At 53.4% G+C, this 12,658-nt stretch overlaps 6 protein-coding genes across 6 annotated transcripts; 2 read left to right on the top strand and 4 right to left on the bottom strand.

Moving 5' to 3' along the window:
- Window positions 1-578: 578 nt before the first annotated feature.
- Window positions 579-2,154, bottom strand: BO82DRAFT_3578 (uncharacterized protein). Its single transcript, XM_025636120.1, has one exon. It carries the CDS (start codon window positions 2,032-2,034, stop codon window positions 634-636), a length of 1,401 nt encoding a protein of 466 aa, XP_025497332.1. The 5' UTR covers window positions 2,035-2,154; the 3' UTR covers window positions 579-633.
- A 552-nt stretch (window positions 2,155-2,706) lies between these two features.
- On the top strand, window positions 2,707-5,084 carry BO82DRAFT_427909 (uncharacterized protein; the record flags this gene model as incomplete). Its single annotated transcript, XM_025640396.1, has 5 exons — window positions 2,707-3,358; window positions 3,424-3,780; window positions 3,838-4,681; window positions 4,737-4,989; window positions 5,073-5,084. 5 exons carry the CDS (start codon window positions 2,707-2,709, stop codon window positions 5,082-5,084), a joined length of 2,118 nt encoding a protein of 705 aa, XP_025497331.1.
- Window positions 5,085-6,054: 970 nt separating this feature from the next.
- BO82DRAFT_349644 (mitochondrial import receptor subunit TOM22) lies at window positions 6,055-7,091 on the bottom strand. The gene is made up of 2 exons (XM_025633922.1): window positions 6,391-7,091; window positions 6,055-6,128 (listed from the first exon to the last, which is right to left on the bottom strand). The coding sequence occupies exons 1-2, from the start codon at window positions 6,601-6,603 to the stop codon at window positions 6,075-6,077; spliced, it is 267 nt and encodes an 88-aa protein (XP_025497330.1). The 5' UTR covers window positions 6,604-7,091; the 3' UTR covers window positions 6,055-6,074.
- Window positions 6,723-7,240, top strand: BO82DRAFT_3528 (uncharacterized protein). Its single transcript, XM_025634790.1, has one exon. The coding sequence runs from the start codon at window positions 6,842-6,844 to the stop codon at window positions 7,127-7,129; it is 288 nt and encodes a 95-aa protein (XP_025497329.1). The 5' UTR covers window positions 6,723-6,841; the 3' UTR covers window positions 7,130-7,240.
- A 166-nt stretch (window positions 7,241-7,406) lies between these two features.
- BO82DRAFT_324495 (mitochondrial-processing protease subunit alpha) lies at window positions 7,407-9,678 on the bottom strand. The gene is made up of 2 exons (XM_025632827.1): window positions 9,301-9,678; window positions 7,407-9,216 (listed from the first exon to the last, which is right to left on the bottom strand). The coding sequence occupies exons 1-2, from the start codon at window positions 9,403-9,405 to the stop codon at window positions 7,582-7,584; spliced, it is 1,740 nt and encodes a 579-aa protein (XP_025497328.1). The 5' UTR covers window positions 9,406-9,678; the 3' UTR covers window positions 7,407-7,581.
- A 100-nt stretch (window positions 9,679-9,778) lies between these two features.
- BO82DRAFT_349641 (acetoacetate--CoA ligase family protein) lies at window positions 9,779-12,302 on the bottom strand. The gene is made up of 2 exons (XM_025633921.1): window positions 11,882-12,302; window positions 9,779-11,799 (listed from the first exon to the last, which is right to left on the bottom strand). The coding sequence occupies exons 1-2, from the start codon at window positions 12,095-12,097 to the stop codon at window positions 9,940-9,942; spliced, it is 2,076 nt and encodes a 691-aa protein (XP_025497327.1). The 5' UTR covers window positions 12,098-12,302; the 3' UTR covers window positions 9,779-9,939.
- Between the last annotated feature and the right edge of the window lie 356 nt (window positions 12,303-12,658).

Here is a 12,658-nt window from a genome sequence, read left to right as displayed (position 1 = left end):
CTTGTCGTACTTTCACATGGAGAGGGGAATGGATAGAGAAAGGATCAGGTGAGGAGGTGCGGAGGCGATTGGCGGCGAAGAGGCGAAGAGGAGAAGAGGAGAAGAGGAGACGAGAGGTGAGGAAGAAGGAAGCTGAAGAGCGCAAGAACCAAGACAAGACAGATTCCTCCATCACCGGTCACGAGACCCCTCTCTACTCTCCTCCGTTCCTCCATCCCCATTCCATCCCCCAAGCCAATTTACCCCCGAATGAGATCTCCCCATCTGTCAACCCTACAGTCAGGTTCACATCGATGCCACGAGGTTGACGCAGACGCAGATGGCTATCCCCAAGGTTCCTGGGATACGGGCTGATCCTATGTCGCTCGACGAGATCCGGATCTACAGGGCTAGTCTACTGGGCCAAAATGGGGCGACACAAACAGCCACACGAACGATACCATTCCTAATGCATACAGTCGAGGCCGGTCTGTCCATATACCCGTATATTAACCGAGGCCTTGTCTCTGGCCAATCTCGCTAGTCCCATTGCGGCCACAAATTTCCACAGCTGAAGACCACCAGAACTCCTGTCCGATGAGAATCAAATCCCAGGTATCCCAGATCCCCAAGAATACCGGGCTAGCGCCGATCCTAAAAAAGAAATGCGTTGCTGTGCGTGATGCCCGCCTTTTCATCGTTGACCGCACACCGTTGTCCCTTGGGAGCCTGCCAGATGTTAACGTTCCTCCGTACACTCGCGTTCGCGGCTGGCGAAAGCACAGGAATCCTCTCCTCGGTCGTCAAATTGTTCTTGCACGCCTGAGACGAACCGAAATCAAAGATGTCCTGAACTTTCCTGCGGGTGTTTCGCTGAGAAGGAGTGAACCGTCTATATCGCTGCTGGGTGGCTGAACCAGACACGCTAACTTCGGTCCCAATATCAGATGCTTGACTGGGTATTTCCCAAACTCGCGAAGCCGCGGGCATCAAGGTCGTCATCTCATCGGCTGGAATGGAGCACCGTGTCTTGTTGGCTATGCTTGGGGCACGTTGATCGCGATGGTTCCTGCCTCGAAGCAGCAAGTATCGCACGCGAAGCCGTCGGTAGATCTCCCGCAGGACGTAGAGGAGGGTCGCCACCATAACTGATGCCCCGAAGACTGCGCATATCTTATAGAACACATCGAGTTCATTTGCCTTCTGTGGGCGGCGTCTGTCAACCCGAACAACATTTGTGTCGAAATGACACATCACGCACTGCCTTTGCTGAAGGCCCAGGGAGGATTTTGCCACATGAGTATTCCTCCAGCTATGCCCGTCACATATGTTCTCACAGTCCGAGTCAAGTCTGTGAGAGCTCTGACGGACGGAGGAAGGTCTGTGTTCTGTGCGAGTCATGGCGACGTTTGAGTGCTCTATGGCTCTTTTGGAAGTCTTCGTTCCTTTCTCCTTTCCAAGCAAGTATTCCAGGATCCCATGATATCCCAGGGAGTGTGGATCGCTTGCAAGTTTCTTGTTAGGTTGATCATCCGGAGGATCTTCTTGCACTTTTCTTGGTTTGAGGGCTTGGCCTGTGGAATCAATTTGGTCCGAATGCTCTCCTTGGAAAGCAGCCAGTGAACGGTCGAGTAGTGTCGGCTGCTGCAGAAGGTTGCCTGGCCCCTCGAGGATCAGCTCTTCGAAGATACTCTGGCATTTCTGCAGGTCCAGAGACCCCCTCTCTATGTTCGTTATTGTCACTGTGAGCTTCAGACCTGGCTCAACCCCGTTCTTGGCCGGGATCGCATCCTTTGCATCTCTGTCAAGCATTGAGCTCGCTTTCCATTGCACAGGATTTCCCAAGGTGATCGTGCAGCCTGGTCCGTCCGGATGGTGAGATTCAGCCACTGCGACGTAATCCGATATGCTGGCCAGTAGGTTACTGCATCCGATACAAGGCTTCTCGGTCGCGTTTGCTTGATGCGGGATCAGCGGGAGATGCTCTTGGGTGCTATTTGATATCACACTTAGAAGGGCCTGAAGAAATGCAATGAATCGCTGTTGACAATACATGGAGGATGCACGAAACTGGCAGGTGTGGTAAATCTCTATGGCGTCAATTCTGTTGTCTAAGATGCAGCAAGTAAGCTTTACAAGTCATACGAAGGTAAAGAACTGAAGGAGGATCTGCGAGAAACCTAGCACGGCATTGGTGGTGAGACTGCTACACAAGTGTGAGAAGTTACAGGCGGAGCTGATACTGCTGAGGAAGCCACGACCGTTGCTAGAGGGCATTCCTGCCTATCTTGCCACATGCTCATTGTCGAATATGCTGATCGAAGCTTGAAAGGCTTGGGTGCTCTAGAGTGGATAGACAGTCGGCTCGGTGCGTTTTGGCTTTCTCATTATAGCGCTGTCACTAAAGTATCATCAAGTGTCACACGGCAGTTGTTCACCGGGATACAGCGCTTGAACGAACATTCTCTGACTCTCCTATGAACCACACTCGACTTCCAAAGAAGCACTCCGTAGTCTCTCACATTAGGCAATATTGCACCCTGGTCACGTGCTTTCGTGCCACCCTCCGACGCGGTCCCGCCGCGGTTGGTTGCCGCAGAAGTCAGCCCGCTGCCCAGCAGAAGCCGACCCGATTCCTCCGGCCCTCCTCCCACCTTGTCGACGTGCAGTACAACCCCCACCCCCACCTCCCCATTTCCCTCCCAAGCTGCATTGCATCTATCCCCTATGCCCCGCACATATGGCAAGAAGAAGCAGACGCGACTCGCCTTCGCCCCGATAGGCTCCTCTCCCATTCAGAATGAGACCACCTCGGACGGTGAGAGGGATCGCCGGGCCACCCTCCGCTATTCGCATCCTTCCAGACCCACCATTCTCTCCAGTCGCCCCAGGCCAGACACCGCCTCGCCGTCACCGTTTGTCAAGAAAGTCGAAAAGCCAGCGAAAGACAAGAAGTCCGTGTCGTCGAAGGCAGTAAAGAAACAATCCGCACGCAAATCTACACATAAGAAGGACAAAGATCGCGCGGCGTCGCCTGCTGCTCCCGTTGTGAAGGTTGAGACATCATCCGACGATGAGAGTGAGTCGCATTCGGTGGTGGAGCAGAAGGGCGCTTCAGGATCCAAGAAGGGCAGCAAGCGGGCGAAGATGGCGCCGGCTTTGATTGTGAAAGTTGAGGAGACGTCTGACAATGAGGGGGAAGAGGCGCAACCGGTGGAGGAGCAGAAACCCGCTCGCAGGTCTTCGCGGAAGAAGGGTTCAAGGCATGCGACTTCTGTGTCAGCTAAAAGGGAGAAGTCAGCTGAAGATGAGGCCAAAGAGTCGGATACGGTGAAGTCAAAGCAACCCGCCCGAGAGAATTCTCCTACGGACCACGAAGGTATGCTCTATGGACGAATGGGTTGAATGGCTTGACATCTGCTAACCTCGATTGGAATCAAACAGGAGACTCAAACCAAACGCCCGACCGTGCTGTCACACCAGAGCAGGATAGTGAAAGTGACATCGACATGACTCGCAGCGCGCGCAAACGATCTGCCCCAACGTCGCTGAAGCGAAAGAGATCAGAAGAGGCTTCCGACAGGGAGCCATCTCTACAAGTCATATCAGACGACAGCGACGGTGATGAGATCGTCAGCAGACCTCGCCGAAAGCTCAGGCGGGGCACTGTTTCTCAGCTTGTCGAAGAGGTCGAGGACGACGTCGATGATGATTTGCCGACTGCGCCTCGGACGCCGCGTCGCGCCAGAGACCAGGATGACTTGGACATTGAGGAGGACCTCCAAGCTCTACAAGACTCAGGTACTGCTTTCTCTTTCTCTCCCGGATCCGACAGTCTACTAACGACATCTACTACAGTGGTGAGGGAAACCAGGACCAGAGGCCGTCTCGCAAACTCCGCCAGAGCCCAAAGACAGCAACATCTGGAAGCTCTGCGTCGTCGCAGAGCAGGCAAGCCTGAATCGGACGAGGAAGAATCTCAGGTTGATGCAGAAGAGAGCGGGGAGGAAGACGAACGCGAAGGCGAGGAGAACGAAAGCGCAGCGGAAAGTGAAGAGGCCGCGGCCGCCATCAAGCACCGATCGCTTAGCAGAAACGACGACAGCGATGTCGAATCATCCATTGCAGGCAATGATGATTTGGACCGCTACGAGGATGACTTCGTCCTGCAGGACGAAGACGATCTACTGGGTGCGCCCGGCGGCCTCGAAGAAATGCCCTTCGAGTTCACCCGCCACGCCTACAAGCAACTCAAAGATTACTTCCAGGATGCGGTGGAATGGATGGTGCACAACCAGCTGAACCCAGCCTTTCCACGCTCGAGTCCAGTCTACGAACTGGCTTTCAGCAAACTCGAGGACGAAGTCAAGGGCCGCACGGGATCGCAGCTGGTCTCGTCAGTATGGACGGCCGAGTTCCGCCGCGCACTGCTGGCACGACCACATATGGAAGTGACTTCCTATCCGACCTTCGATAACCACCCGTGCGACGCGTGCAAGCGCTCTGGCCACCCGGCGTCCTTTGACATCAAGCTCTACGGCAAAGCCTACGCTTTGGATACGCTGGAACCTCTCGAGGATGAGAACAGTGATGTTGATGACGATGAGGAGGAGCAATCCGGCAACGAACCAAGCGACAGCCGCGAAAGAGACCGCGACGGAAACATCTTGCCTGACGAGAACACGCGCTTCTACCTCGGACGGTATGTTTCTTTACCAGAATCATCAGCGAATACACTCACTAACAACCCCATTCAGACACTGCAAAACCAAAGCGAATCTGGCCCACACCCTCACCCACTGGCGCTTCCGCCTCAACGAGTGGGTGACCGACCACCTGCGCCTCAAGGGCTACCTGTCTGATGCGCGCATCCTCGAGCGCAGCCACTGGAGCCACCGCAAACAAACCAAGTATGCCATCAAGGCAGTGGAGAAGATGGTCCAGGAGGGCGAGGTCAAGAAACTCTGGCGGGATTTCCACATCGATTTGCGAACCGCCCGCGAAACCAGTGTATGTGCAGCCCCAAACGATCCCTCAATACTGACCTACCATCAAATAGGGAGAGAGATTTGTTGCTAACGCCAGATTGACAGTCCCTCGGATAGGTCGCGAATGCTCTGTTGTAGGATGGGTTCGAGAACCCTTCCTTCTGACCTCATCGCTCGATATAGCCAGCCAGCGAGCGCCCCTTCAATTCTGGGCCGAGGGCACTTTCTCATGCTGCTTCAGTTGTGTTCGACACCATTCTTATAAGACTATTCCTATGAGATTGAGGCAGATCAACCAGAGAGGCGTTCACCTCCACTCGCCTTGACACTCATCTGTGCATACTCGGGTTCTTTTTTTTTTTTCTATCCATGTTAGGGATTTCTGCTGCGGCCTTTTCTTATACCGTCATTTTTCATGATACCCTGCTTGCTTGTTTCATCCTTTGACCATCACTATTTTATTGTTGCCTTTCACTTTCCCAATGATGTCCACGCAGATGAAATAATCCTACATCTAAGACAAGACTGAGGCGTATCCATACCTCCCGCCCACAATATACCCTCCAAAATTACCAGATCTTGAAATCATTCACATTTCATGAAAATCTAGAAACATGAGTTCCCCAAAAATAAAATAAAGGAAAAAGCGATAGGAGTAGACACATCAACGAAACGAACAAGAGAAAAAAGAAGCCCGGTTATACAAATACAACACACATCGCCCGAGGAAGGAAACAGGAGGTGGAGAGGGATGACCAAAGTTGAAGGCAAAGAAAGCCAAAGATTTCCGAAAAGCAGACAGATGTGAGGGAAAGTGGAAAGAAGAAGAACACCGTGGTTCTTCATTTCCCCGGGCCGGGGAACACAGGCCCAGGCATTCTGTACAGTGTAAACAACCTTTTTGCGTCGTCTGCCCAGCAATCCCGGAGTTCCACTCAGGTCTTGTTGGTACACGGAACGGAATGGACGAGGATACAAAAAGCGATTTCATCGCATCAAGTAAAACCTGGTGTTCTTCGATCCACTTCCTCAACCAAACCGTTGCGATCTTTCCTCTTTGGCGCCTTCGGCGACGGAGAATGTTTCCTTTTTTTAATTTCTGGGCATTTACAGAGTAGGCTGAGCCTGCTGCTCGGCGGGGGCAGCGCCGGGGGTGAGCATCTATCGTACGCGCGGAAAGTTAGCATCCATTCTCGGTTCTTCCTCGCATCGGGCGATGCAATCGCAGTCGCAGTTTGTATGATGTGCATAAGGACTTCATGGAGAGCGATTCTCGAGATTGCAAAGGAAACCAAGATAGAAAAAAAGAGAGTCTATCACTCGTCTTTCTTCAAATCCTCCCAGCCCAAATCCATCCGCAATCGGCCACCCCACAAGTCGAAAAAAAAAAAAAAAACAATGACAGGAATAAAACAAAGCATACCTCATTAGCACCCTTGATCATGCCCTGCTCGCGCTCCATCTGGATGTACTGCTCCTCCTCGGCGTAGGCAAGAGCCCACGGCACACCCAGCAGGAACGCGCTGGTGCTGATGATCCACAGCGCCTTGCCGCTGAACGTCACGCTGGACTTTGTGAAGGAGGTGACGGTGTTGACGGTGGAGGTGAGGGAGCGGCGGGCGGAGGGCGGGAGCATGTCCTTCAGGGCGTAGATGCGGTCGTACAGGTTCTCGCTCTCGAGCTCTTCGTAAGACTCAGTGGAGATCTCGGATTCTGTAGTGCAGCGAAAAGAGGTAGGATGTCAGTTGAGGTTCAGGAAGCAGTATTTGCGATGCTGGCTGGTTTGTTATGGGCTTCATGCATGGATTGTTCTGAAGTTGAGGATAGATAGGAGATGTAGAGCTGGGGTTTAGGGTGCGTGGCTGCGAAACAAGATGGTCGCGTATGGATGGATGTATGGATGGATGGAATATGGACGGATGGTGATTGATTCGGGATGGGTCGCGGGAGGGATGGTTTTTGGTTGCGATAGTCGCCTCTTGGAACGATATTTAATGGGTTTTGAGAGAGGTGGACGTACCGGTGTCAGTGTAGTCATCGTCCTCCTCTTCGTCATCCGAGGCAAGAAGGACGTTGTGCTTGCTGGGCTGAGGCTTCTCCTGGGCGAAGTGCTCGTCCTCGACTTCGGTGAGCTTGACCATTGTGACGTTTGGGGAGTGTGAACGGTGTGGGTTGGATTGCGATAGAAGGTGGAGCCCGAGGGTCGTGAAGATGAAGACGGTGGTGAGTGAGTAGGAAGTTGGATGGAGGAGCAGAACGGAGATTGAAGGCGGCCGCCGGCTTCGAACTTCCGTTCCAACTTTTTTCCCGGGCGGAAACGAACTCAAAGCGGTAAGGAGCTGGCCGCCGCCCATGCATTATTATTCATCGTCATTTTTAATCAATCGTTCTATAAGCCTTCAATGGCCAGAACAACTACCAAAAGTTACAGGCAATGATGCGTCTATGGTACACTTTGATTGAGGTTCATGGCTATATCTAATTACATAGAGTGAAGAATTTGTGAAAGCCTGCTCTATCCCAACCTGCATCCAGGAAATAATCATTTCCTGGATGCTATACTTTCCTTGAGGAACGCTGAACTAGGAACCTCAATGATCTTCATTCTCCAAATTTACCGTCTTCCCAACTGCCACCTGGCTATCCGCTCCTGGATCTCTCCCCAGGGGAACGGACGAAGCTTGTAGCCCTCAAGCTCGCCTTCCTGCAGGACGACGGTGGGCTTTCCGCTGCCCTTGCCAGGATTCTGGACCTGACCACCGAAGACCTTTCTAGCCACCCGACGCAGGTCCTGCACCGTCAAGCCCTCAATGTGCCGGCACATCTCCTTGACGCTCACCTTCCGGCCGTGGACCTGGACCTGACGTCCGAGATCCTCCAACTCCACCATCCGCGACTCCAGGTTCATAAGGAGCGAGGAGCGGAGCTGGTTCTTCGCACGCTCGACCTCCTGGGCCTGGAGGGCGGAATAACCGTTGTCAAGGGTCAGGGCTTGCAACTCACGGCACATGACCTCCAGCATTTCGGTAGTGCGCGTGGGGCTGCAGGATGCGGAGATTCCGAAAATACCGCTGTCCGTGTAGCTGTGGTTGAACGCCACGCAGCTCTCCACCCACCCGTGCTGGTTCAACACGTTGGTGTAGAGACGGGAGTACATGCCCTTGCCGGGACCACCGGCCGAGAAGGAGCCGCCGCCTCCGAGGAGGGTCTGGAGAGTAGCGAGGGCGTAGATGTCAGGGTTTGAAATCGGGAGGGCCTCGAAGGCAAGGTGGATGTAGCTCAGACGAGGCAACATAGGGTTGGCTGGCGGAGGGATGGGGGGCAGAGAGAGGAAGCCACCCGTGTAGTGAGAAGGCCGAGTCAAGTCCAGAGTCGTTGACTGCACTAGCGATGGATCAAGCGGCGATGCGGCATCATTCTGGGAGCCGGACAGGTTGAGGTTTTTCAAGAAGGGGAGTTTCGATAGAATTCCCGACTTGGAGGTGGGGGGTGTGGTAGAAACAGTTGAAGATGGCGTGAATTGAGGGACTGTGGGCACCTGTCCTTCCTCCAGAGTCGATTCGGAATGAGACAAAGTAGTCTCGACACCGGTTCCCGAAAGAGCCGGCTTGTTAGACTTCATGTCACCAAAGTACTGCTCCGTAAGCTTAACCGCCTTGTCATGCTCCACGCCGGCAAATGCAACCACCATGCGCTCCGGGTTGAAGAAAGTCTGCCGGTACTTGTCCACGACGGATTTGTTAATCTCCCCCAGTCTCTCCGCCGGGCAGAGCAACGGGTTTCCCAGAGTGTTGTTCGAGTAAGCCGCCGTGTGCACCAGCTCCGGCAGGATGAGGTCGGGCTTGGACCAAATCTCGCCGATCTCATATTCGGCGGTGGCCAGCTGCTGGATCACCTCTTCCTCGGTGATGAGGGGATCACGGATGGTCTCCGCCAGTAATCCGAGCGTCGAGGGAACTGCAGAGTTGAAACTAGCCGACTGATACATCAGCGACTCACGGGAAGAGGCGCACTGAATGTTTCCACCGAGGTTCTCAAGAGTTTCCAGCATCTCATCGGCGGAGTGCCCCTTGGTGGACTTGAAAGCCAGTCTGTCCATGATGTGGCTCACACCGCGCAGGCTCTCATCTTCATAGCGGGATCCAGCATCGACGTAGACACCAACTCCAGCGAAAGGGCCGGGCAGGGATTCGGTAGCGACGCGGATTCCGTTCGGCAGGGTAGTGATTTGATCTAATTCTGCGGGGTCCTGTAGAATGCGTGAGAATCCGAGTCAGCCTGCTAGTTGCGCAATTTCTGGAAACCAGGACTTCAACCTGCGCGCTCAACGTACCTTAGACCCGTCTGTAGCAGTGGAAAAGCTTCTCGACGCAGCTGAGCGAGGCACGCGAGCAATCGGCTTCGCGGACTCGACAGCCCGCAATACAGAGCGACGCATCTTCAAGTATGTGTATTGCAGAGACCAATGAGTATGTCGAGGTAAAATTTGCGTGTTTGCCTCAGTTTTGTGAAGCCTGCTCACCGGGAAATGGTTTCGTCACGGCCAGGCGTCGCAAGGATTTGGGCTCCGAGCCGGGGTTGCTTATCTAAGCGGTAAGCACTCGTAAGATTTCTCGGACAAGATTGAGAGCAATGCAGCAACAATATCTGAGGGAATGAAACGGTTGCTGACACTAGTATCTCCTTGTCAGAGGTATGGCATCATGAGAAGAGTACGAGTCCTCAGCATCGAAGTAGTGCCATTTGTGTGGCAAAAAAGACCGTAGGTGGTTGGTCATGTGTTTAATAATGATTCAAGATCTAGATCGAGCCGAGGATATATTCCGGGCAGCAAATGCTCCATGATTTCTAAAGACGCCCGCAAAATTACTCGATTTCGACAAGAAAATCCAATCATTAATTACTCTCTTACAGTATACTTTGCCGACACCTAACTCAAACCATCCACGAGCAATCCTCAATACAGCGACTTCTAGGAGTTCGCTGTCGCCCAGGTGCGGTACCAGTCCAGGCAAGAGGCATTCGCGACACTCGCACCGATCTTGATGTTCAACCCGCATAGGATCTGTTTTACCGCATTCTCGACCTTCTTACCGTTGGACGTCACGGGAATCTCAGGGCACACGGCCACGATTCCCGGTACGTGGCGAGGACTGAGCTCTTTGCGGATTGTCGCCTGAATGCGAGCCGCAAGATCCGCCGATATGACCTCGTAAGCCGCCCCAGGCGGCAGCAATTTGACAAAAAGAACGACTGTCTCGTCGGTGTCAACCCCATCACGTCTTCGTCCTATGCAGAGAGAGTCCTCCACCTCTTCTGCAAAATGTTTGAGCAAAATGTTGTAAATCTCTGCACTTCCGAAGCGGACTCCAGCCGGTTTCAGGACGCCGTCACTGCGGCCCAGCATGGCCACTCCTCCAGTCTGTGGGTTCACACGCACAAAATCGCCGTGGTGCCATATCGATGGACCGAACACATCGAAGTAGCTCTTGCGATATTTCTCTGCCCCTATGGGGCCTGGAGGCCAGAACATCACTGGTTGTGCGGGGAATGGCCTGGTGCAGACAAGGTCGCCTGGTTCGCCAGAGGCGCTGATGTCGTTGCCGGCATAGTCATAGACTGAAACAGCCATGCCCAAGCAGCGGCACTGAATTTCGCCCTTGTAGACGGGAAGAATGGGGCAGCTGCCACAGAAAAGCGACAGGATATCGGTTCCTCCGGTGATCGAGCCCAGCATAATGTCTGCCTTGATATCTGTGTACACGTATTCAAAAGTAGACGGAGCTAGCGGCGAGCCCGTGCTGTAGATGGCTTTCAATGTCTGCAGGCTCACCGGCCGGTGAGGGTGCTTGGTGGGATTTAGAGATGCCTGCTCCAAGATGGACAGATACTTGGCCGATGTGCCAAAGTGACTAATTTGCAGTTCATCTATCAGACGCGGCATGGCCATCTCCCCATTGCCACCTTCAGCATCGAACGGTCGAAATGGCGAGCCATCGTAGAGGACTATGGTGGCGCCGCTGGCCAAGCTAGAAACAAGCCAGTGCCACATCATCCAGGTCGTCGTTGTGAAGTAGAACACTCGGTCTCCGGGACGTATGTCACAGTGAAGAACATGCTCTTTCTTATGTTGGAGAAGCGTTCCCAGAGCGCCGTGTACAATAGGCTTCGGTGCTCCCGTTGTGCCGGAGGAATATAGTATGTAGACTGGATGATCCGGCTCCAGACTCGCGAAGTCCAGAGGGGCCGCAGCATCTTTGACATTGGCAAGGAAAGAATCGTAAGATGCAACCTTGCCTTGCAGCGGTTTTACTTCTTCCAGCTTGAATTTGAAAGAATCGACGGTACGGAACACGACCAGGAGCTCGAGCTTGGGCAAGCCAGGAACGATCTCGCGCAGCTTCGCATCTGCGCCGTGAACTTTCCCATTGTACAGCGATGCATTGTCGGCAAACAAGATCTTCGGCTCAATCTGCTTTAGGCGTTCCAACACTGCGTGTACCCCGGTATCTGGAGAGACACCTGTCCAGAAGGCACCAATCGATGTTGTTGCGAGCATCGCCACGACGGTGTTTGTGTGATTTCCCAGAAACCCAGCGACGCGGTCTCCTACCTGCAAGCCCGCTTCTTTGAGTGCGTTGGCACATTCTCTGACCCGATTTCGCAGCTCCTTCCAGGACACGTATTCACGATCCGATTCCGTGGCGGCAATGACAGCCACCGCATCCTCGTCAGGGGACGAGGCTGGGTAAAGAAGATTTTCAGCGAAGTTTAGCTTGCTTCCGTCGAAGAATTTAGGTCGTGGGAAGAGAAGCTGTTCTGAGCTTAAGGCCTGCGGTCTGATTAGCACAGCCTCGAAGACCCGCTGCGCGAAGTGACACAAGCGTCATCAGCATTATCAAGGAGATACTCACGCGGCTGTAAGGCTGGTGAGCCACAATGGCAGTGTAATTCCAGACTTGCTCCCAGAACTTGGCTGGCTCTGCTATGCTCCACTCCCAGAGATCGTTGTATGATTCCAGCGACAGGACATGCTCCTTGTTGATGGTCTTGATGAAGTCATGGATTTGAGTGGTATGAGGAGACGAGTGTCGCCATAGCTCCTTAGATTCTTCCCCGTTGCTAGCCATGGGGCTCTACCAGTCGTGTGTTCTGCTTCCAACAGATAACCAGGTGACAGTTTGTGTCTGGGAATAAGGTCCAAATCTAGGGAAATCTGGCCGTCAAGAACCGAGGGTCCGAAGCGGTTGCCGTTCCAGTGTTGCTGCCTGTCACCTAAACTCAATTTACCAATCACGAGGTACTGGCACAAGTGAGGATAGACGAGTGGGAAGCTTGAGGTGATTATCCAGTAGTTCAATTTCTAGGTCTGGCTACTATACTTATAGATCGACTGGAGCATTTTTATGGGGCATTCTGGGGCGGAACGGGGGCGGAACAGAGCGGATAACAGCGGGGAACAGAGTCAAGAACAAAGCCAACAAGGACAAAAAGTACGGGGATCACTGGACAATCATCATCCAAGTAGACAGTGAAATGACTCTGTGTGGGCAAAGGTGCGAATGCAAGCCGAATCTAGGGAGACGCGCAAGTAGTCAGAGCATACGGTAGTTAACTAGTGTAGAGCCATGCATCTTGGCCTGAGGCAGCAACGGTTCTGCATAAGTCTGTGGTCTGTTGACCAGTTGAGC

This window comes from Aspergillus uvarum (assembly GCF_003184745.1).
Source record: "Aspergillus uvarum CBS 121591 unplaced genomic scaffold BO82scaffold_1, whole genome shotgun sequence".
NCBI classification, from domain to species: domain Eukaryota; kingdom Fungi; phylum Ascomycota; class Eurotiomycetes; order Eurotiales; family Aspergillaceae; genus Aspergillus; species Aspergillus uvarum.
Note: the sequence above shows the minus strand (reverse complement) of the source record. Positions and strands in the feature narration are given on the sequence as shown.